The sequence below is a fragment of the Oncorhynchus tshawytscha genome, linkage group LG32 (genome assembly GCF_018296145.1).
Source record: "Oncorhynchus tshawytscha isolate Ot180627B linkage group LG32, Otsh_v2.0, whole genome shotgun sequence".
Classification (NCBI taxonomy): Eukaryota; Metazoa; Chordata; class Actinopteri; order Salmoniformes; family Salmonidae; genus Oncorhynchus; species Oncorhynchus tshawytscha.
Genome location: NC_056460.1, coordinates 3,735,689 through 3,758,889, shown reverse-complemented (window position 1 = coordinate 3,758,889; position 23,201 = coordinate 3,735,689). Strand labels below are relative to the sequence as shown.

The window sequence follows — 23,201 nt, the reverse complement described above, 5'->3', positions numbered from 1 at the left end:
CAAACTCTCTTGTAGGAGTTCCCCCACATATGTTGAGCACTTGTTGGCCACTTTTCCTTCACTCTGCGGTCCAACTCATCCCAAACCATCTCAATTGGGTTTAGTTTTGGTGATAGTGGAGGCCAGGTCATCTGATGCAGCAATCCATCACTCTCCTTCTTGGTAAAAATAGCCCTCACACAGCCTGGAGGTGCATTTTAGGTCATTATCCAAATGATAGTCCCACTAAGCGCAAACCAGATGGGATGGTGTATCACTGCAGAATGCTGTGGTAGCCATGCTGGTTAAGTGTGCCTTGAATTCTAAATAAATCACTGACAGTGTCACCAGCAAAGCACCCCCACACCATCACACCTCCTCCTCCATGCTTCACGGTGGGAACCACAAATCATTCCTTCACCTACTCTGTGTCTCACAAAGACACAGCGGTTGGAACCAAAAATCTCACATTTGGACTCGTCAGACCAAAGGACAGATTTCCATCAGTCTAATGTCCATTGCTCGTATTACTTGGCCCAATCAGGTCTCTTCTTCTTATTGGTGTCCTTTAGTAGTGGCTTCTTTGCAGTAATTCGACCATGAAGGCCTGATTCACAGTCTCCTCTGAACAGTTGATGTTGAGATGTGTCTGTTACTTGAATTCTGTGAGGCATTTATTTGGGCTGCAATCTGAGGTGCAGTTATTCTAATGAACTTTACCTGTGCAGCAGAGGTAACTCTGGGTCTTCCTTTCCTGAGGTGGTCCTCTTGAGAGCCAGTTTCATCATAGCGCTTGGTGGTTTTTTTCGACTGCACTTGAAGAAACTTTCAAAGTTCTTGACATTTTCCAGATTGACTGACCTTCACGTCTTAAAGTAGTGATGGAATGTCATTTCTCTTTGCTTATTTGAGCTGTTTTTCCCATAATATGGACTTGGTCTTTTACCAAATAAGGCTATCTTCTGTATATCACCCCTACCTTGTCACAACACAACTGATTGGCTCAAACACATTAAGAAGGAAATAAATCCCACAAATGAACTTTTAACAAGGCGCACCTGTTCATTGAAATGCATTACAGGTGACTACCTCATGATGCTGGTTGAGAGAATGCCAAGAGTGTGCAAAGCTGTTATCAATGCAAAGGGTGGCTTCTTTGAAGAATCTCAAATATAAAATATATTTTCATTTGTTTAACACTTTTTTGATTACTACATGATTCCATGTGTGTTATTTCATAGTTTTGATGTCTTCATTATTATTCTACAAAGTAGAAAATAGTTTTTTTTAAAAACTTGAATGAGTAGGTGTGTCCAAACCTTTGACTGGTACTGTACAAAGGGGTATTTCAGAATTCAGAGAGTGTATTATAAGGATGTTATATCTACTTATGAGTTCTTATGACAGTTCACAGCCAGTGTTATAGGCCTATCATAAGGCATTATAAATGCATGTGCCTCATAGAAAGTTACCAAAAGTTGTTGTGAAAATACCCTCCCTTCTTAGCGTATCTAAGATAGTATTAGCAGAAAAAGTTCCAGCAAGCCAACTGTTACTCAGACAGACCTTATCAAAGCACTTTTCATATCAGGGATAATTATGCCCCAGATGTAGCCACTGAGAGATGTTAATGGTTACTGTGCAAACAACAACCACTCTAAAGACTAGCCCTCTGTGAGAACATCTTAACCTTAAGGTTTTACATTGTATAATTCAAGTTACAACTCTACAGTGTTCAAAAGTAGTCAACTGTATTAGTGTTCATTTTCAACTCTTTGCAGTTACTGAAACTCCCCGAAAGTGAACACTTATAGGATTAAATGTAACACAAAAAAGTGTCTATATTGTTCCACACTACACAGATGTAGCTAACACCGTGTGGTGTAGGACAATATAGACACTTCTGATTTAACACTTGCTGTTTTGCTGTGAGATAATCACCACAATGTTGGGCTGTCGATCAATTTTGGAATGTTGATTAAAAACTATATTTGTTTTTAAGAAATCTTGAATTGTTGGGAAAGGGCTAGTGGTCAAGTCAGCATGGATGAAAAAGCAATTAATCTAGGACTCTACTCTAAAATTAACTTCAAGCTTTAAGATAACTACAGAAAAAAGCAGTTAGAAAAAGCCCCTAATGTTCCCTTCAAAAACTTGGCAGACAAAATGTCTGCCTCAGTCCAATTCTCTACCTCTCCCTAAGATAGCAATGAGAAATAATAATCTTTGGGTAATTTTATGTCTTATCCAAGGGCGGCATGTCATAATCAGTGCCTTGACACACTTCATGTAATGGCTGAGTTGGCCCTAGTGCCTAGAAAAAACTTGGTAACACTTTCTAGTGTTATAATTTACTGTAAGTATATCTTAAGGCATAACGCAATTTGAAAGTTTTGGTGCCTCATAGAAAGTGTTACCAAACGTTTCTACTTGGTGATTTGTGTTGTTGTTGTTTTTTAAAATTACATTTGTGTCCCTCTGTTTATACAGCAAAAATGGGTATTATCACAATCAAAATCTTTTTGTTGTTGTTGATATTTGAACTATATTTTATTTAAAGTGCATGCTCAACTTTTTAAATGCACCAACAGCCTTTTATTCCAAAGTTGAGCAGTATAATTTTGATGATACACTTCCAACTCATGGTTTATTATAACCCTGCTAGGAGACAGTAAGGTTGCAGGTTGGTCTTCCTTGTTTTTACAATGAAACACATTCATGCCTTCTTCTTCGGGAGAGGTAAAGGTTGAGTGCTATATGAGGTCCTCCCCTCTAAAAAGACTGAAGCCGACTGTGTACGTGCAGCCAGACTCAGTTCCTACAGTTCCTGTAAGAATGCCAGTATTTACCAAGCAGGTGTTCAACTCGATTTGATATTAATCCTCATTTATTTTATGCTGCTGGTGCAGAGGAATTTCTAGGTAAAGGAACATGACCGTTTGCCAGTATCTATTTTCAGTGAATGAGTCAAACATCAATGGGTGGTGAATTGTTTGTATATTTCTAGTTTATGATTATTATGATATTTTATTTATAATGTAGTATCATATATTTTTATCAACTCTGAATATACCGTTTTATATGTTAGGCTAATAAGTTCACTCTTTATCCTAGTATAAAAAGTACATTTGATGAAAGACATATTGCAAATTAACAAAGCTTCATTGCAGGTCGAAACACTTTCTATTTAATGATGAGAAGAATATTGGGAACATCAAATCATGAAATGTACCTAAGGACTTCATAACATATTCATAACTTAGAAACACATTCATAAGCAGTAAACATAACATGCATATGTAAACAACCACTTTAACTTTAACTGAAAATATAAAATAATGAGTGGTTATAGTTAATAATGATTTGAATGACAAAAACAACAACTAATTTGAAAAAAAACTGCACTCTTTGTTTCAACCTTATGAATGGGCCTTGGCCCTTAACGGTTGGCCATGCCCTCGTTATGCTGACGCCAGGGGTTGGGTTACTTTGGGCTACGTGTGGAGTGAGTTGGGGGGGTTGGGGGGTGTACCGTGCGTCGTCGCCATGCGACTCGACCAGAACGTCACACTGCAAACAAGAGTCAGACAATTTGTTATGTCGCGTTCAAACAGTATTTTATCTACTACCGAACCCAAAAGGAGCGCAAGTCACCGCGTGATTCAATGATTTACCTGGGAGCCCCCGCTCTCCGGTTTCGTTTGTATTGTTTCAGGAGCCTTCTAAACTTGCACGGTAGAAGCGCTTGAAAAGACCTCGGTTTAAAGTGGCATTCGCTCTTGTATAAGCATGGAGTGAGAGAGCGTAAAGGAAAGGGCCGCAGGGACCGATTTGGACATGGACCAGCAGTATTGTGAGCTTTGTGGAAAGATGGAAAACCTGCTTAAATGTGGACGGTGTCGGAACTCTTTCTACTGTAGTAAAGAACACCAGAAAGCGGACTGGAAGAAGCACAAGCAGGTTTGTAAAGAGGCCGAGAAACCACAGTGTCAGCCACAGCCCGAATCAACACAACAGCCCGCACGGACTGCGAAAGGAGGGCAAGACAAGCAGCTAAAAAAGAAAAGCACAGAACAACAGAGTAAAACAGCTTCTCAGAGCACCACAAACACTGGGCTTTCAAATCCGCCTGCAGGTGGCGAAAGAATGAAAGATTTGATCACTTCAGCAACTCGCTCGGGTAGTGTGTCTGACAGCAAGCAGACTGGGGAAGGAATTAAACTCAGCTCTAAGACCAACGGACAAACGATGTCCCCCCCGCAAAAACTGGCTATGGACTATATTGTTCCATGTATGAATAAGCATGGCATTTGTGTTGTTGACAATTTCCTTGGAGAAGAGACTGGACTGAGCATTTTGGAGGATGTGAGAGCCCTCCACAAGACTGGTAAATTTACTGATGGACAGTTGGTTAGTCAAAGAAGCGACTCCACTAAAGATATACGAGGAGACAAAATAACCTGGACTGAAGGAAGAGAACCTGGTTGTGAGAAGGTAGCATTTCTCATGAGTCGCATGGACGACATGGTCCGACACTGTAATGGTAAACTGGGAAACTACAGAATAAATGGAAGGACGAAAGTAAGTAAACACTGAAAGTGAGTAGCACATTATTATTAGATTTGAACTTATTGAAATAGCTATTTATCTTCTCCAGGTAGGCATATTTAAAAGTTATGAAAGTCTTAAGCATTTATTTTTGCAGCAACATAATAATAATCATAATATTGAAAACAATAATAAAATATTTTTAAATGTGTAATAATAATAATATGAATATGGTATCATGTTAATTATACTACAAGAATATATAATACATATAATGTTATAATAACAGATAGGCCTATTCTTAAAATAATATGGAATAAGCATAGGCCTGTACAGTGCATTCGGAAAGTATTCAGAGCACTTGACTTTTTTCCACATTTTGTTACTTTACAGACGTTCTAAAATTGATTAAATTGTTTTTTCCCTCATCAATCTACAATCTGCAAATGTATAAAAAAAACGGAAGTATCACATTTACATGAGTATTAAGACCAATTACTCAGTACTTTGTTGACGCACCTTTGGCAGCGATTACAGCCTCGAGTCTTCTTGGGTATGACGCAACAAGCTTGACACACCTGTAGTTGGGGAGTTTCTCCCATTCTTCTCTGCATATCCTCTCAAGCTCTGTCAGGTTGGATGGGGAGCTTCGCTGCAAAGCTATTTTCAGGTCTCTCCAGACATGTTAGATCAGGTTCAAGTCTGGGTTCTGGCTGGGTCACTCAAGGACATTCAGAGACTTGGCTGTGTGCTTAGGGTTGTTGTCCTGTTGGAAGGTGAACCTTCACCCCAGTCTGATGTCCTAAGTGCTCTGGAACAGGTTTTCATCAAGGATCTCTCTGTACTTTGCTCTGTTCATCATTCCCTTGATCCTGCATTTTGGAAAACTCCAACAAGGCCTGATTGGTGGAGTGCTGCAGAGATGGTTGTCCTTCCGAAAGGTTCTTCCATCTCCACAGAATAACTCTGGAGGTTTGTCAGAGTGACCATCGGGTTCTTGGTCTCCTCCCCGATCAAGGCCCTTCTCCCCCGATTGCTCAGTTTGGCTGGGCGGCCAGCTCTAGGAAGATTGTTGGTGGTTCCAAACTTCCATTTAAGAATGATGGAGGCCACTGTTCTTGGGGACCTTCAATGCTGCAGACATTTTTGCTCCGATATGAACTGGTCAACTGTGGGACCTTATATAGACAGGTGTGTGCCTTTCCAAATTATGTCCAATCAATTGAATTTAAAACAAGGGGACTACAAGTTGTTGAAACATCTCAAGGATGATCAATGTTAACAGGATGCACAGGATGAGTTCAATTTCAAGTCTCATAGCAAAGGGTCTGAATACGTATGTAATTAAAGTATTTCTGGTTTTTATTTGTAATAAATTAGCATACATTTCTTAAAATTTGTTTTCACTTTGTCATTATGGGGTATTGTGGTGTAGATTGAGGAAGAAAAACATTACTTTAATACATTTTAGAATAAGGCTGTAAAATGTAAAATGTGGAAAAAGGCAAGGGGTCTGAAAACTTTCTGAATGCAATGTATGAACGAAAATTTGGAAAGTAGCCCTGATATGGACAGGAACCCGTGTCCCTGAGTCTGTCAGTCCAACACCTCACACCTTACACCAAGAGTTCTGAACGTACTAAGGAGCCTACACACACTACCCCCATCTTGCAGAGAGCTCACAAGTCCCCCCTTTCTCCAGCTGGTACCCAGTCAGGTCCCTGCGTCTGTCAGTCAAATAACAGTCATTTAATGGGGGGAAATAATAATTGAATAGTGCATATTGCATTCCAGTGGTGGAAAAAGTACTCAATTGTCATACTTGACTAAAAGTAAAGGTACCTTAATAGAAAATGACACAAGTAAAAGTGAAAGTCACCCAGTAAATTACAACGTTTTAAATATACTTAAGTATCAAAAGTAAATGTAATTGCTAAAATGTACTTAATTATCAAAAGTAAAAGTGTAAATTATTTAAAATTCCTTATATTGAGCAATCCAGACAGCACAATTGTCAATGTTTTATTTATTTTATTTAGGGATAGCAAGGGGCACACTCCCAACACTCAGACATTCTTTACAAACAAAGCATCTGTGTTTAGTGAGTCCGCCAGATCAGGGGCAGTAGGGATGACCAGGGAAAATGTATGGAGTAAAAAGTACATTATTTTCTTTAGGAATGTACTGAAGTAAAAGTTGTCAAATATTTACTGACCAAAAAATATAAATGCAACATGCAACAATTTCAAAGATTTTACTGAGTTACAGTTCATATAAGGAAATCAGTCAATTTAAATAAATTCATTAGGCCCTAATCTATGGATTTCACATGACTGGGCAGGGGTACAGTCATGGGTGGGCCTGGGAGGGCATAGGATTATTTTGGCAAAGGAGAAATGCTCACTAACAGGGATGTGAACTAAATTTGTGCACAACATTTGAGAGAAATACACTTTTTGCGCGTATGGAACATCTCTGGAATGTTTTATTTCAGCTCATGAAACATGGGATCAACACTTTACATGTTGCGTTTACTTTACTATTTACACTGCAAAAAATATATAAAGTATTAAAGTATTTTTTACTTAAGTACTTTACACCACTGCTTGAAACAAAACAAAATCAACAAAATTACTTGATTATTAAATTGTTTAATTCATTTAATATTACATACATTTATTAAGACTTAAACTATTACTACAATATGCTACTTTCCATATGCTAGGATATTTGAGTCTTATGACAAAAAAACAGAGAGAATGGGGTATTCCCTATCACTAAAGAGTCCAGATTCTCTTTCCCTCCATCACTACCTCCTTTTTCTTTGTAAGGACAATGGAGCTCTGTCGTCCTAACGTATGTTTTTCAGTTTATTCATGAGGAAAGTGGCGGCAGGATTTGATTTCATGCAATTATTGGCCATATGTGCTTGGGGGACTACAGCACTACCAATGTGCCACACTCCCACACAACATCCTCTCCCTCTTAACACTAGAACCGCTGGGCCTCGAGGAACCCCGTTCAAGCGAATGAGGAGTGATTCTGTCTGCAACACTCTAACAGTGTAATTCATACATTTCATATATGATATGGCAAAAATTATAATGTGATTGTGTTTATGAAGGCCTTGGGTAACATTAGAATACAATTGTTATTTTATTTCAAAAACACTACAGCATTTCCATTAGTTTATGTTACTGATACCTTATTTTAGTAAGTATTCAGACCCTTTGCTGTGAGCTCCGAGACAGCATTGTGTTGAGGCGCAGATCTGGGGAAAGGTACCAAAAAATGTCTGCATCATTAAAGGTCCCCAAGAACACAGTGACCTCCATCATTCTTAAATGGAAGAAGTTTTGAATCCACCAAGATTCTTCCTAGAGCTGGCCGCCCAGCCAAACTGAGCAATCGGAGGAGAACGTCCTTGGTTAGGGAGGTGGCCAAGAACCCGATGTTCACTCTGACAGAGCTCAGAGTTCCTCTGTGGAGATGAACCTTCCAGAAGGACAACAATCTCTGCAGCACTCCACCAATCAGGCCTTTATGGCAGAGTGGCTAGACGGAAGCCACTTCTCAGTAAAAGGAATTTGCCAAAAGGCACCTAAAGGACTCTCAGATTATGAGAAACAAGATTTTATGGTCAGATGAAACCAAGATTGAACTCTTTGACCTTAATGCCAAGCGTCACGTCTGGAGGAAAGCTGGCACCATTTCTACGGTGAAGCATGGTGGTGACAACATCATGCTGTGGGTATGTTTTTCAGCGGCAGGGACTGGGAGGCTAGTCAGGATAGAGGGAAAGATGAACGGAGCAAAGTACAGAGAGATCCTTGATGCAAACCTGCTCCAGAGCGCTCAGAACCTCAGCCTGGGCGAAGGTTCAACTTCCAACAGGACAATGACCGCCAAGACAATGCACGAGACAATGCACAAGTGGCTTCAGCACAAGTCTCTGAATGTTCTTGAGTGCCCCAGCCAGAACCTAAAAATAGCTGTGCAGCGACGCTCCCCATCCAACCTGACAGAGCTGCAGAGAAGAATGTGAGAAACTCCCCAAATACAGGTGTGCCAAGCTTGTAGTGTCATACCCAAGAAGACTTGAGGCTGTAATCGCTGCCAAAGGTACTTCAACTAAGTACTGAGGAAAGGGTCTGAATACTTATGTAAATGTGATTTTTCAGGTTTTTAATTTTTTACATTTGCAAAAGTGTATAAAAACACTGCCATTGACAGTGGAATGAAGAAATTGTCCATGGTGACATTTCTCCCCTTGCCAACCCAGATATAGGGTACATACCATTTTGTAGATTATAATTAGAACAGATCAATACAATGGCCCGTCCTGTTCTTTATTCACAGTTGGTGATTACATAATTATACATTGTTCGCTTTCCCTCGCTCATCAACCCATTTACCCCCTTTTCCCCCATTGTACTTTACTTCATTTATTTCATCTGTTGTTATATGTGTGAAATCAGTTTCGGTATAGTTCAGGCTTAGTTTCGAGTCAATTATTGGGGTGATGGGCATGGCAGGTAGCCTAGTAGTTAGAGCGTTGTGCCAGTAACCGAAAGGTATGACAAGGTAAACATCTGTCGTTCTGCCCCTGAGCAAGGCTGTTCCCCGGGCGCCGAAGATGTGGATGTTGATTAAGGTAATCCGCTGCACCTCTCTGATTCAGAGGAGTTGGTTTAAATGCGGAAGACACATTTCAGTTGAAGGCATTCAGTTGTACAACTGACTAGGTATCCCCCCCCCCCTTTCAACTGTCGGGAGAAGCAGGGGCAACGGGGGATAACCATTCTAACACTTATTTAGGGAAAGTCAAGAACGTAGGGGGCAGTCAAAAGTGTTAAGCCTAAAACAGAAAGGATTCAGCGTTGGCTGGACACTGACTATTCTTTACCCTTTATCCGCCCTGAACAAGATTATACATGAATTTGGGAATGACGGCCAATCGCTCACATCCAACTAACGGCGAGGGTGTGGCACACACCTGTGAGCAATGGTCGACCACAGACGGTGTTGGACTGATCGTTGGTTCCGATGCTTCCCCTACTTTATGATTGAGTTCCTGCCTGACTTTATTGCTTCATTACATGCCAGACCTTACTACGCTTGGATATGTATTTAACATATAAGCTAACCACATCATATGATATAGCCATCTGATGCCCGACTGCACAGTTAATGATGTGGCACACAACCATTGGTACACATCTAGCCAGGCAGGAACGCAACCTATACTGGTGTGCGAGATCAGTCTTCACCCCTCCACCAGACAGAACTGTTCTAGGGTTATAATACAGTACTGTGTTATTCCTCCAGTCTATCCACACACACCAGTTGAACCACGCTGCTAGTATGCACTCATTAAGTCTAATCTCTTGGCAAACTTTGAAGTCTTAACCATTCTATATACAGAGTTGGTGTGTACTGTTAACCAGTTGACAGGTGATGCAATTTTTTACAAAACAATGGAAAATAACTAAATGCAAAGCCATTCGAATACCTTCGATTGAGTTGCATTGCTGCCCCTTGTGCCTCTCTCACCAGCTGTTAATTAATGGTACTCTACTGCCAAACTCTACTTCATTCCACAATCTGTCCCCCTCGGGAGGACTAATTCACTAAGGTATGCATCTGTTGTGGCCCTTATAGGTTCTCGCCAGGGGTTCATTGCAGTCCCCAGGCCCACAGCCAAACTGCTGTGTATCTTCTCTCTCTATTGTTCTGAACTCTCTGATATAAAAACTAGAGTCAATTTCTTTAAACAGGGACTTCCTGGCAGGCTGCACCCAATGCTACTGATAGGCTGTATTTGAGTCATCCATCGCCAGGACGACCTTCACATTTCCTGCATGCGAGGAACGCCCCTTTTTACCGTCAGCTTTGTGCCCATGCCTCAAAAAGGTTGTGTTTTGTTTTAGAGGACAATTGCCTTAAAGATAAACTATGGAAGTTTAGTTTTGTCATCGTTTAAGTCAAATTTTGGCTTGGATGTTGTCTGCATGTTTCATATGCATATTATACGTTAATACATTCATTTCCTGTTTTATGAAATCACACATCCATTTAATAGTATTAGGGAAACAATGTATGCTTTTTGTCATTGTTGTGATGTGCCACTGTCCAATGAGGTCATTTCTGGACAATGGGTTATTTCTGTCCATTTAGGGTACTTCCTTTGGCTCAAGAGCACCTCCGGGCAGATGCTACATATAGCCTCTTTAAGTTGTTTGACCAATAGAGAAAAAAATACACTGATGTGTCAGCTACTGATGGGTTTTGTTTGGGTATGTGTCTCTGAACCCTTCGAGCTGCTGTAGTTCTCTCCACACTGTTGGCTAGCAAGGTGACTTGTTTTGTCACAGCTGTGAAGAAGGACGACCCCTGATAGATCCGTGACTGTTTGGACTGTAGATTGGAGGGCTTCCCTTATCAGGCCCTACACACAGACAGACGCACGCATGAAGCTCAACTTTGTGGAAAACAGTGCAGCTCTGCTTTCTTGTCACGCAAGCCCCAGATTCAAGGTCTGTGAACTTTATATCCGAGTGTCTAACCAAACCAAAAACGTCTAAACTACTCTGAGAATGTTGCTTTTGGAACCCTAACATGCTCTGTGTCTTGATGTGATGTATCTTCTATCTATAATGATTGGTTCTGTTGTTGACGTGGGGAATGCATACACAACATTTCACTACAAGCAAAGCCTGGCTTTTGTGGTTACTAGAATTGGTATCTGGTGTCAAGATCTCAAAGTAATATGAAATTACGGCAATACTACACTGGAAATAACACTATGGTATGATCTTAAAGGAAAACAATCCTCTACCTAGAGTACAGATAGCGTTTTCAAGAGAAATTTGATAGGAAGTAATCCGCCCTGTAAGCTTGTTTATTTTCTATAATAATTGGACCTTTGCCTCAGTCATTAGTTTGTGAGAAGCAGAGTAGTGTCCAGGCCTGAAGGTTTCATTTGAACATTTTTTGGGTGTTAGGCCTAAACAGTAGGAAAATAAACAGACTGACCATGATATTGTGCGGCGAGTATTCAGACTCCCCTGTCGTATCAGCTAACAAAAAACAAAAAAAAACATGATTGTTTCCTTATTGATTGTTTTCCAGCGGTCCTGGGACCTGCTGTATCAGCTAACAATTTAAAAATTGACTTATTTGCCCCCAAATATTGCACATCTCTATGTGTTGTCTCTTGTCACTATTTTGAAATATACATTATCACCCAAAGTGTTTGGAGCCTAACACGCTAAAGTTCTTGATTGATGGACTGTGACTTTTAAAATGTGTTCATTTATCAACACTTTTCAAAGTTTTAATTTAATGCTTTTCTGGATAATTATATGTACATGTTGAAAGTGTTTATTTGAACACTGTGGGTGTTAAAATTGCTTAGGAGATTTTCCTGTGTACTTTTCTGTTTGACAGTTCAAAGGACATGTCAACTGCAATTGATAGACTTATTCCGTTGGGAACAAATGGAAGATACTAGGCGATATTTGGAAAATGCACAACACCAGATACACTTTTGTACACATTTAAGGAAATTGGCAACAGTTCGATGCAGCTGGTCCCTGTGTCATCTGTGGCCGTGCACTACAACAGGATGTTTCCAGAAGCGCCGAAGCAGTACTTCCTGCAGACACTGATACAGGCAGCAGGGCCATGCTGGTTTCTCTGACCATTAGCACAATAGCATGTTAGCACCTACTAGACAATGAGAAAATGTTCAAGTTACTAGGCAAATAATTGTACACTATCCCTTTCCCCTTAACATGGCCCATTGCCTAAATGTTGGATCCACCTGTGCTTCCTAAAGAATCTTACTTATGGGGACCTACAAAATGCAGTGGTCCACACGTGGTAATGGGAAACTTATGGCATAATTCCTACTGGTTGTCTATACTGGTTAACTCAGGCCTCATATAAAATTCAAAACGCCCTTGGTGAGTTACAGGCTGCGTTAGGGTTGTTTGAACCAGTCCTGGCAGTTTTCTCGACATTTTTCTCCTGTCTAAGAAGCGCTATTGATTAATTTAGGGGCTTGTTTGGACAGGCAGCGATGCAACGGGTTGACCCTCACAGGCTAAGGAGATAAAGGCTAATGCGTGCTAAAACAGCAATTTAGGGAATGTAAACAAAACAGGCTGAGAACAGGCTGAGAACAGGGTCAGCGTCCAATAAGAAACACACATTTAAATTTTTCGTGGCAAAAATTGTTTTCCGTTGCGTGCCCTAATGAGCACGACCCTGGTGTCTCTGGGTCTGTCAGCCTATACTTCCTCCCTAGTGGTGGGTCGGTGCTGGAGCTCTAGGAAATGCCCAATGCCTCTCTTTACATTCTAAGGTGGAGATGCACAGACTAAGGAGAGACGGTTTTGCCCCGTTGTTTTAATTCAGAAGACCAAGGCTGCTCCAGTCGCCCAGAACTCACAGTGGCACTGTAGACTCCCTGTGGAAAGTCCCCCTCAATACAGTCTGAAACTGACAGGAAATAAGAGTTTCATGTTACTCTGTTTGAGAGGTTATTTAAGAAATGTTCACATCATAGCAACGTCCTTTTTTTTGGATCCTTGAGTGCTTGAACTCCTTATCTGTGCTGCAGTTCGTATCTGAAAACCAAATGAATCCTGGTCCAAATGGGTTCTCATGTGCTTCTGAAATAACGTTGCTTTACCAATGGTTGGCTACCGACTTTCGTCTCCAGCTGCACAGAAAGCTTTGATATGATGGCATGACTTGTTGTAGCAAATTCTTACAGTAGTGCAATGCTCTTCTGTCGTGATCTTGGGGACCCACAGCTTTTGCACATTCACGCCCCTGATAAGTTTTAATGTGGTGTGTTTAGCTCTGGGATAGAACTTAAATGTCCACACCCTTGGTGGTCCCCAGGACCTAAATTGTAGAACACTGCCGTAAAGAAGAGCATATTTATTGACTATGGTTGAATTGGATATTGCATGCAATTTCAAACATGGATGAGTTGCTTCCTGTTATAAGTGAAGTTGCATTGAAAGAGTGAAAACAGTTGCTTTTTAAAACAGCTGCTTTAAGTAAATCTAGCTTAAGGCATAAAACAGTTCAGGTCCTCCATCTCAAACAACACTAAGTGTCTGTGTCATACAGTAACTCATTAAACGTAAACTGCACACTGCGGGGGTTGTGCATGACCCGTCTCAATCCTCAATTGGCTCGCTAACCTCCCTCCCTTTGACCATAACAAATGTGTTTACTCCAACACCGGTTGAGCCTGGCCTGGATGCTCTTCTAGTGCCAGGGCAGGTCCCCACTCCCCGCTAGAGGAACAGCAGCCAGCTAGAAGACAGACAGGTAGCCTCACGCACTGCACGTAGCGCGATCATTAAAATAAATCCTGTCTGGATGGGCTCCAGCTGCCGACACAGCCACCGCCGAGTTTAGATCAGTTCAGCAACTCTTCACCCTGGAGTAACTTGGGCAGTATACTGTTTATACCGTATACTGCAGTGGAGGCTGCTGAAGGGAGGACGGCTCATAATAATGGCTGGAACGCAACAAATGGAATGGCATCAAACACATGGAAAGAATGTGTTTGATGTATTTGATACCATTCCTGTCACGTCTGCTCCCGCTCCCCCTCTCCGGTGCTCGAGGTCACCAGTTCACTCATCATTACGTACACCTGCCACCATCATTACGCGCACCTGCGCTTAATTATGGGACTCACCTGGACTCTATCACGTCATTTACCAAGTCAGCATTGATGTTATGTTTCTCCTGTCCAGACGCTGGTTTTGTTTTGTTTCATGTCTATTTATTATTAAATCCACACCCTGTACTTTCAATTTGCGCCCGGCGTCTGTTCTTACAGAACCGTTACAGAATCCTGACTCACCAATTGGAAGCAGTGTTTTTTTGTTATTTATTTATTTATTGTTGGTGACATTGGGTCCGGGTGCACTTCTGACACAATCGGGGATGCCTCAGCTGGCTTGAGAGTTTCGCAAGCCTCGGCCGGCTCGTCGGGCTCCCACACCTCGGCCGGCCCGTCAGGCTCGCTCAGGTAGGACGCCAGGTGTCACCCCTAGAGGACGGGGTACTGCCACGTCTGCTCCAGCTACCCCTCTCCAGTGCTCGAGGTCACCAGTTCACTCATTACGCACACTTGCCACAATCGTTACGCTCTCCTGCGCTTAATTATGGGACTCACCTGGACTCCATCACGTCATTTACCTCCCCTATATTTGTCACTTCCTCAGTTTCATTCCCGAGTCAGCATTGATGTTAATGTTTCTCCTGTCCAGATGCTGTTCTTGTTTTGTTTCATGTCAATTTATTATTAAATCCACACCCTGTACTTGCATCTCGTCACCCAGCGTCTGTCGTTACAGAACAGCTATAATTCCACTAATTCCGCTCCAGCCATTAACACAAGCCAGTCCTCCCCAATTAATGTGCCACCAACCTCCTGTGGTATACCCGGGGTATTGGACAAAGCCACAGGATGGTTTTTCAATACTGTCAACAATTTCTATTAAGTTTTCAATAAATGTGAATATTTGTACCTCCCTGCAGTCAACTTGTGTTATATGTTAGGAGATAAAGCAGATTGAGTTCTTCATTTTACCTGTCACATTATGAAGCTTACCATATTTCCCCAGAACAGATGAGCCGGGCGTGTGTTTATTTTTAAATAGCACAGCAGGAGCTGGTGAGTCCATAGCGTTCTATGTATATCGGCGAGTCTCAGTTGTGCGGCGCACATGAGGTGATGAAGTTACGCTTGCATGTAATTCACTAGATATCTTATAATGCCTTTCTGCCGGAAGTCAAACTCTGGATGAGTTATTTGCACAGCTACATTTCTTCCCCTGTGCTTCCTATTAGCATTTTTTTCCCTCCTCCGTTTTTCTCCCATCTGCCCAGTGTTCACATGCTGCTCTTCCTTCAGAAAAGCATGCATCACAACTTTGTTCATTTGCACAATTTCTCTTATTTCTCTTATTACACAATTTCTCAATTTCTCTTGACTTTCGGTAACTTTATGAGCTCGATTTCCCTTTGCAATTTGTTTGTTTGTTTTTCACTCATTAGCAGTTAGCAGTGTCTTTGATTTTTATTTTGTGCTAATGTTGTTAGCATTCCGGTAATAGAAGGCCAATTAGCTTTTCTTGCGTTTTTAGCTCCCGCTTGTGTGCTATGCCGGTAATATCCCGGAATGAGAGAAGGATGGTATCACGATATGAAAATCTGGATACTACCCAACCCTACTCTGGAGGTGGCGCGTGTGAGAGATCGAGCAGGATGAGAGAGCAGCAGACCATTCTCACACACACACTGACACACTCACTGAGGTGCATTCACACAGACACACACTCATTTTCAAACCATGCAATTACACAGAAAGACTGAAATATGCACAGACACCCTCACCTTCAGACACACAAACACAGGAATACTCAGACATTTACACTCAGATACAGACACACTCACTCCAAGTGTGCAAGACTGGAGTGTTGAAGTGTATTGTGCGCAATGCCTACAAGTGCAATATAACCTATTCCATTTATGTGGCCTTATACAGTTTAGAGCTGTGACCCATTTATGCATTGTGCCTACAGTAAGCGAGTACCTCGCTCCAATACATTTCTATTCTATAACGCATACATTGGCTTTGTCACGTCTGCTTTCAGCAGTGCGGAAGACAATGTAACTGATCACCAACTTTGTTAACATAAAGCGTTCATTAAACATCTGGAAAATAAAGTAACGAGCAGAAATTTCAGGTCACAGTTACCAAATGACTCTCAACCCCCATAACACTCTTGTTATGCATATTAAGTGCTTACAGTATAAGATGTTTCTTGTATTTTGTAGACTGATGTTGTATCATAATAAGGTATGTGTAGGGTTGCAACATTCTTGGAACTTTGAATCAATTCTCTGGTTTTCCCAAAATCTCAGTTGGAGGATTCCCAGATTCAGGAGCGAATAAGCAGAAAATCCGTAATCCTCCAAACAGGATTTCTAGAAAACCAGGGAAGTTATTGAAAGTTTCCAGAATTTTGCAACCCCAGGTTTAGTATGGGCACTGTCTGTATGAAGGCGGTATGGCTGCCAACCCCCTCACCCGCCCTTCTCTCCATTCACATGCCCTCTCTCGATGGAAATCGCTCTTGCACAGCACCTATGGTCACCACTGCCTATACCAGTTAGACTCAAGGCCTGACGCAGAGCGCCGGTGACCGATTTCGTGACCTCCGACGCCCTTTCCTCCCTTTGATTTCCTTTCTTTTGCGTGCAGTCCTCTCTTAAATAAAAAGACGAGGGGGTTTCCACCATCTGGAAATGACCCTGGCAGAGCGGCGTGAACGTGAGACGTGCAGAACATCCTGGTGGTTAACAGCCTCCCGTCCCCCTCTCCCCTCAGCTCATCTCACCCCTCCGTCCTCCTCCCTCCTCCACAGATGGAAAAGAGATCAGAAGGCCTTCCAGGTCACAAATAAACACATACAGAGAGAGCCCAGCGATCTGGGGAAAACGGCAGTGTAAGCAGTCTCATGTCATAGTATCATACAGTCCTGTGGGGTGGTGAATTACACTCTGGCCCTTGTTGACAGTCTAAGGACCTATCGGAATTCTGTTATTAGTTTAGCATAGTTATGATTATTGTAGAACATAATTGAAGAGGACTTGCTATAGGAACTTGACAGGGATATTGTTTGGAAAGCAGGTCAAATTCAGAGTGTTGTCAGTTTGTATACTTTGGAATTGAATGGTAACAGATTTGTAGCATCAATGTCTTCTGTTTCTGTGATTAGATATGAAATATATATGGTAACACTTTATTTGGATAGTCCAAAATAAGTGGTTTGTATATGATTTGTAGATGTTCAGTAATTGACAGTTCAATAACTGTCAACAACATTTCAACTAACTATCCACTAACCCTAGCCCTAATCGTAACCTTAGCCCTAATCTTAACCTTAGCAAGCAATTGCTTATCGACAGATAGTTGTCCCCCATGATTAAATGAGTCCCCTTCCGTCAGTATGTTTGTTCGCCACACATGATTTCTCAGGCACCACTGGACTGATTTTGATGAAAATGTGCGTGAATGATGCATCTTGCCACAGAGATCTGTCATTTACAAAATTACACTAATTGAACCAAGGGGGGTGCGGCATCATTCATGGGGGACGACATGTTTACTGTTGCCTTGTTTGACCATCTGTACTTTCAAGTTTCAAGTTGTATTGTCACATGCACAAGTACAGTGAAATGCCTTTTTTGCAAGCTCTTTCCTAACAATGAATGAATCAATATCAGAGCACAGTGCCATCTCTTTTGATATGTAGATCATCTATATGGGACTATCCAAATAAAGTCTGACAAAATATACTACTTTGTGACTACTCAATTGTAGCCTATGTCCTTGAAAGTACTATACATCTCCAATGACTGAGCAAAATACACGTTTGTGTGTGTGTGTGTGTGTGTGTGTGTGTGTGTGTGTGTGTGTGTGTGTGTGTGTGTTTGTCCCTCCACTTTGGCCCGGTCCCGTGGCAATATCCGAGAACCAAAAGGATGTATCCATTTATAAAAATAAATAAATAAAGAGGATGTATCTGTGTATAAAAATAATCCAGCTGGCTTTTTTTCTTCCCACCCACGGTTTTTTACGTAACAACTTGTGCGTGTGACCCAGAGACCGACATAATAAATCATTGTTTTCTAACACTTGAAGTAAAGGCCAGACCGATGACACAGCAAAAACAACTCGGCTACTCCAATTAGCCTCTTTCCTTTCAAATCAGCCCAGCAAGCGTGTCAATCTCCTCTCTGCCTCGTCTTTCACATATCAGCAATTATGAATAACAAGCTCCCCTTTTTGTTTGTGATTCTCTTTTTTGTTAGCATCATTGAACGGGAATAACTTTGTATATACTTTTTATACACATATGAATTTCAACAGCAGTATTATTAATTATGAATCAACAAGACTTCTTAAATGACATGACAATTTCATAATAGGAAATATGCTGTCCTGTTATATGCTGTACTAGAGTGTAGCCTAATCATGGAGGCAAGTATTCTGAAGTGACATAGAATAGCCTGTTAAAAGGGGTCACTTTAAACAATTGGCTATGCGTTAATCATTTGTTGTCAAACGCATTGTAATGATTGTCACAAAATTTATTTAAAAATGAATTTGGAAGCAACAGCCAAGCATCTGCAATGATATCCTCAACCGGTATAATTTATTGCTGACTTGCATGGACATCTCAGAAATAGGTGTTGAAAGTATGTCTACTGTTGGGAAGCATTTTTATCTTGTGACAACTTTTACAACACTGTCAAAATGGCTACCCAAAATATTTCCTCCTAACATGTCCTTCTCATGTTCTTTTTCAGGCCATGGTGGCCTGTTACCCAGGCGACGGGACTGGGTATGTACGTCATGTGGATAACCCTAACGGCGATGGGAGATGTGTAACGTGTATTTACTATCTCAATAAAGACTGGGAGGCTAAGGTATGTCAATACAATGAACTGAAAGCAAACTTTATGTCCAATATTTAGTTTATTTTTTAAATGTTTTCTGCTACTAACCCCAAATTTGCCTTTTTCTGGTTGTAAACTGATTCTCAGTTTGTGGAGACTTCACCGGGTAAAGAAGCATTTTTCATTACAAGATGAAGATGGCGTGGGAAAGACTACATATTTTGGTCAAATTCTAACCAGTAAAAAAAATATTGTTCCTTATTTTTCTGGTTCCTTAAAAAAAAACAGTAGACCTATACAAGGCCTATTCATCAAGGATGCCATAATGACGTCGTTGCAACCAGTTTTCTCTGCTGGGAACAACACTGTGGCTTTGTATATTGACTCTGTTAATTCCATGCCATCATTGTAAATAATAATTTGTTCTTAACTGACCTGCCTAGTTAAATAAATTCCATGCCGTCATTGTAAATAAGAATTTGTTCTTAACTGACCTGCCTAGTTAAATAAATTCCATGTCAGTCACACTTCAGAGGTCAGTTTCTGGATGTAATTCCAAAGTTCACCAACCAGCCCACTAAATGAGTTTATGCGGAGGGGAGAAGTGTTGATCGATAAAGTGAGGGGAAAGGGGGGTGTCTAAACAGGTACTGACACGCTATGGATGAATCCCACACATACTGTACAATGACTCCATTGCCTGGCTTCTGAAACTCCTTGCTCCAGAAACCAGTGGGTTGGGCCAGAGCCAGAAGTCATTTTGAAAATGTATCATTGGCTTTGATACTCTGATTGGTTAGAGATGATCCAATCACTGATGACTTTGTTTTGGAAAGCACCCCTCATTTTGAGGTCACCACAGACGACTTTAACAATGGCAGTCTGACTGAAGTGTGTAGCAAATGATAGAGCAGCGGAAGAACTCAGTTTGAGTCGTCAGATAACTGACTCCATACCATATGTATGGTGTCCATATAAGGACAGCCTCTGATGGACATCAACACCTTGTGAATCTGTTATAATATGGCAACCATACATGCTACAGTGTGACAAGTGATGGCAGAAGCACGGCTGACTATGGAGTCCTGTTGGGAGGGAAAACATGTAATGGACACAGTCTGCATAATTTACAGCTAATGTGGGCACTCACTGCTATTACATTTTCATGTAATTGCACAAATAATGCTCACAATCCCACGCACACACAGGCATTCATGCACCAAAGGGAGTGGCAGTAACTGCTAGAACCAACCCCAGGGTTACCACTAGAACATTGTGATTGCAGGTGGAAACTATGCTGGAATGGGGATGACAGGCAGGCAGCTCCTCTCACACTCCCACTCTGACATTGTGGGCCTTAATTCTAATCCGATAGCGCCCTCCCTTCTCTTTTCCCCTGATCTTTGCCTTTGCTGACCCTCCTCTCAGATCTGAAAGAATGAACGTGAATAAGGGGATAGGGAGTTATCAGTTTGGAATCCACTAGTGGGGTCGTATAGTAGGGCTGCAGCCAAGGTCCTAGTAAGACTCAACAGAAGAGAAGCTGTCAGTCTCACTGCCCTACAGGCCTGGTGTAAGATTAGCAGCTAATTATGAAATTAGGACCACTTAGAGATTTTACCTGGGTCATGTTCAGTAAGGAGAAAACGGAGTGAAACAAGGAACTACCTAAACTTTTCCAATAAGGACACAGATTTGAATTTACTGTTGTTTAATTTGCCTATGGTGTACCCTACTGAGCACGACAGTAAACTTGCAAATGCCTCACCATCGGACACCCAAAACATTTTGTTGTAGCCCTAAACCAGCACACCTGATTCACCTAATCAAGGGCTTGATGATTAGTTGACGAGTTAAATCAGGTGTGCTAGCTCTGGAATATCACATAAATGGAATGGCTGGAGGTCTCCGTGGAATGGTTTGAGGAATGCTGGAGAAGTTGATAGCAGCTGAGGTTCTATCAATAGATGCATCATCAGTGTTTCCAACATCCAGTCATCCAGTACCCCCCGGACAAGCACACCTGATTCAACTTGTCAACTAATCATCAAGCCCTCAATTAGTTGAATTAGGTGAGTTTGTCCAGGGCTACAACAAAAATGTGTGCTGTTGGGGATCAGGGGTTGGGAATTATTTAAAAAATAATACCTGAGAACCCGGGAATTATTGTCAGACAGCTCCCGTCAAGGGCTGTTCTGAGACCCTAGGTGAAGCCAAGGGCCGGGATACAGCCCTTGGAGGGAGTTGTCACACGATAATTTCTGGGTATGTGGGCATTATTGCTTTTAGAAAATGTTTGCCAACATATTTATAAAAATATTCATTACAAGTACATTTGGTTTTGCATTCTGAAATTGCTCCCCTAGCTGGCTGGTCTTTAGTTATTTTCTCATGTTTTTACCCAGTCCTTAATTCAAATAATTATATTCATTCAACATAGCTATGCTAAACAAATCATTGGCATGTAGCTAGTTAGCAGAGATTCAATGATGATGAGAGACAAGAACCTCAATAAATAATGATTTAATAAATATCCAATAGGCTAGTTGGTGATGTTAATAGTGACGTTTTCCGTTGATGGCACACGAATGGAAGAACTGGTCGTGAGTTATTTTCTCATGTTTTGGCCCAGTCGTTAATTCTATTCATTCGACGTTGCTATGCTAAACAAATCGTTGACATGTAGATAGCATTCGATGATGAGAGACAAGAACTTCAATAAATAAGGATTTAATAAATATTAATACATATCCCACACTGCACTGGTTAATGACGGAATCGAATTCTGAGTGTTTACGGTTTCCATGGTAAATGATTAGGTTCACGTTCGTTCTTGGGCTAGATATCGCATTTATCAAATGATACATTGTTGCACATGACGCAGACAACTGTTGCAAACCAAATAGTATTTTTTTCCCAAGGGAGATTAAGTTTATGAATTTCCTGCCTGGGCTGCGGGACAGTGGAATTAACACGTCATGGTATATTGCGAGAGTTGTTGTCCCACAGATCAACCAATCAGCATCCAGGATCCAAACAACCTGTTTTATAATGATCTACATTAGGAACTCTACTAAGAGGTAGATAATTCCAGTGGGTCTTAATAGCTGCTAATACACTGAAGAAAAATATAAACGTAACATGCAACAATTTCAAAGATTTTACTGAGTTACAGTTCATATAAGGAAATCTGTCAATTGAAATAAATAAATTAGGCCCTAATCTATGGATTTCACATGACTGGGAATATAGATAGGCATCTGTTGGTCACAGATACCTTAAAAGAAAGGGAGTGGATCACATTTCCCTCATGCAGGGCAACACATCTCCTTTGCATAGAGTTGATCAGGCTGTTGATTGTGGAATGTTGTCCCACTCTTCTTCAATGGCTGTGCGAAGTTGCTGGATATTGGCTGGAACACACTGTCGTACACGTCGATCTAGAGCATCCCAAACATGCTCAATGGGTGACATGGCTGGTGAGTATGCAGGCCATGTAAAACTGGGACATTTTCAGCTTCCAGGAATTGTGTGCAGGCCCTTGTGACATGGGGCAGGTGCTTTATTGTGCTGAAACATGAGGTGATGCCGGTGGATGAATGGCACGACAATGGGACTCAGGATCTTGTCACGGTATCTCTGTGCATTCAAATTGCAATCAATAAAATGCAATTGTTTTCGTTGTCCCGATCTTATGCCTGCAAACCGCTCGCCCACACGACACCATACACACTGTCTGCCATCTGCCCGGTAGTCATCCATGAAGTCTGTTACAACTTCCGAACTGCAAGACCTTGGTGAGGACGACAAGCACAAAGATAAGCTTCATTGAAATGGTTTCTGACAGAAATTCTTCGGTTGTGCAAATCCACAGTTTCATCGGCTGGTCTCAGACGATCCCGCAAGTGATGAAGCCGGATGTGGGGTCCTGGGCTGGCGTGGTTACACGTGGTCTGCGGTTCTGAGGTCGGTTGGATGTGCTGCCAAATTCTCTAAAACAACAACACATTTTAGAGTGGACTTTTATTGTCCCCAGCACAAGGTACACCTGATCATGCTGTTTAATCAGCTTCTTAATATGCCACACATGTCAGGTTGGTGGATTATCTTGGCAAATTAGAAATGCTCACTAATAACAGCGATGTAAGCAAATGTGTGCCAAAATGTAA

The 23,201-nt window shown here is 41.4% G+C and overlaps 1 protein-coding gene across 2 annotated transcripts in view; it reads left to right on the top strand.

Annotated features, from left to right (window-relative positions):
- The first annotated feature begins 3,490 nt into the window (after nt 1-3,490).
- The window catches only part of LOC112235558 (egl nine homolog 1), a 45,313-nt gene continuing 25,602 nt past the window's right edge, over nt 3,491-23,201 (top strand). The window contains exons 1-3 of one of the 2 annotated variants that reach the window (XM_024404010.2): nt 3,491-4,560; nt 18,943-19,062; nt 19,180-19,517. In XM_024404010.2, coding sequence (XP_024259778.1) covers nt 3,817-4,560; nt 18,943-19,062; nt 19,180-19,227 — 912 coding nt within the window. In that variant the 5' untranslated portion in view covers nt 3,491-3,816 and the 3' untranslated portion in view covers nt 19,228-19,517. Of the gene's footprint in view, nt 4,561-18,942; nt 19,063-19,179; nt 19,518-23,201 lie in introns of those variants that run through there. The other variant, XM_024404008.2, reaches the window with a different exon arrangement.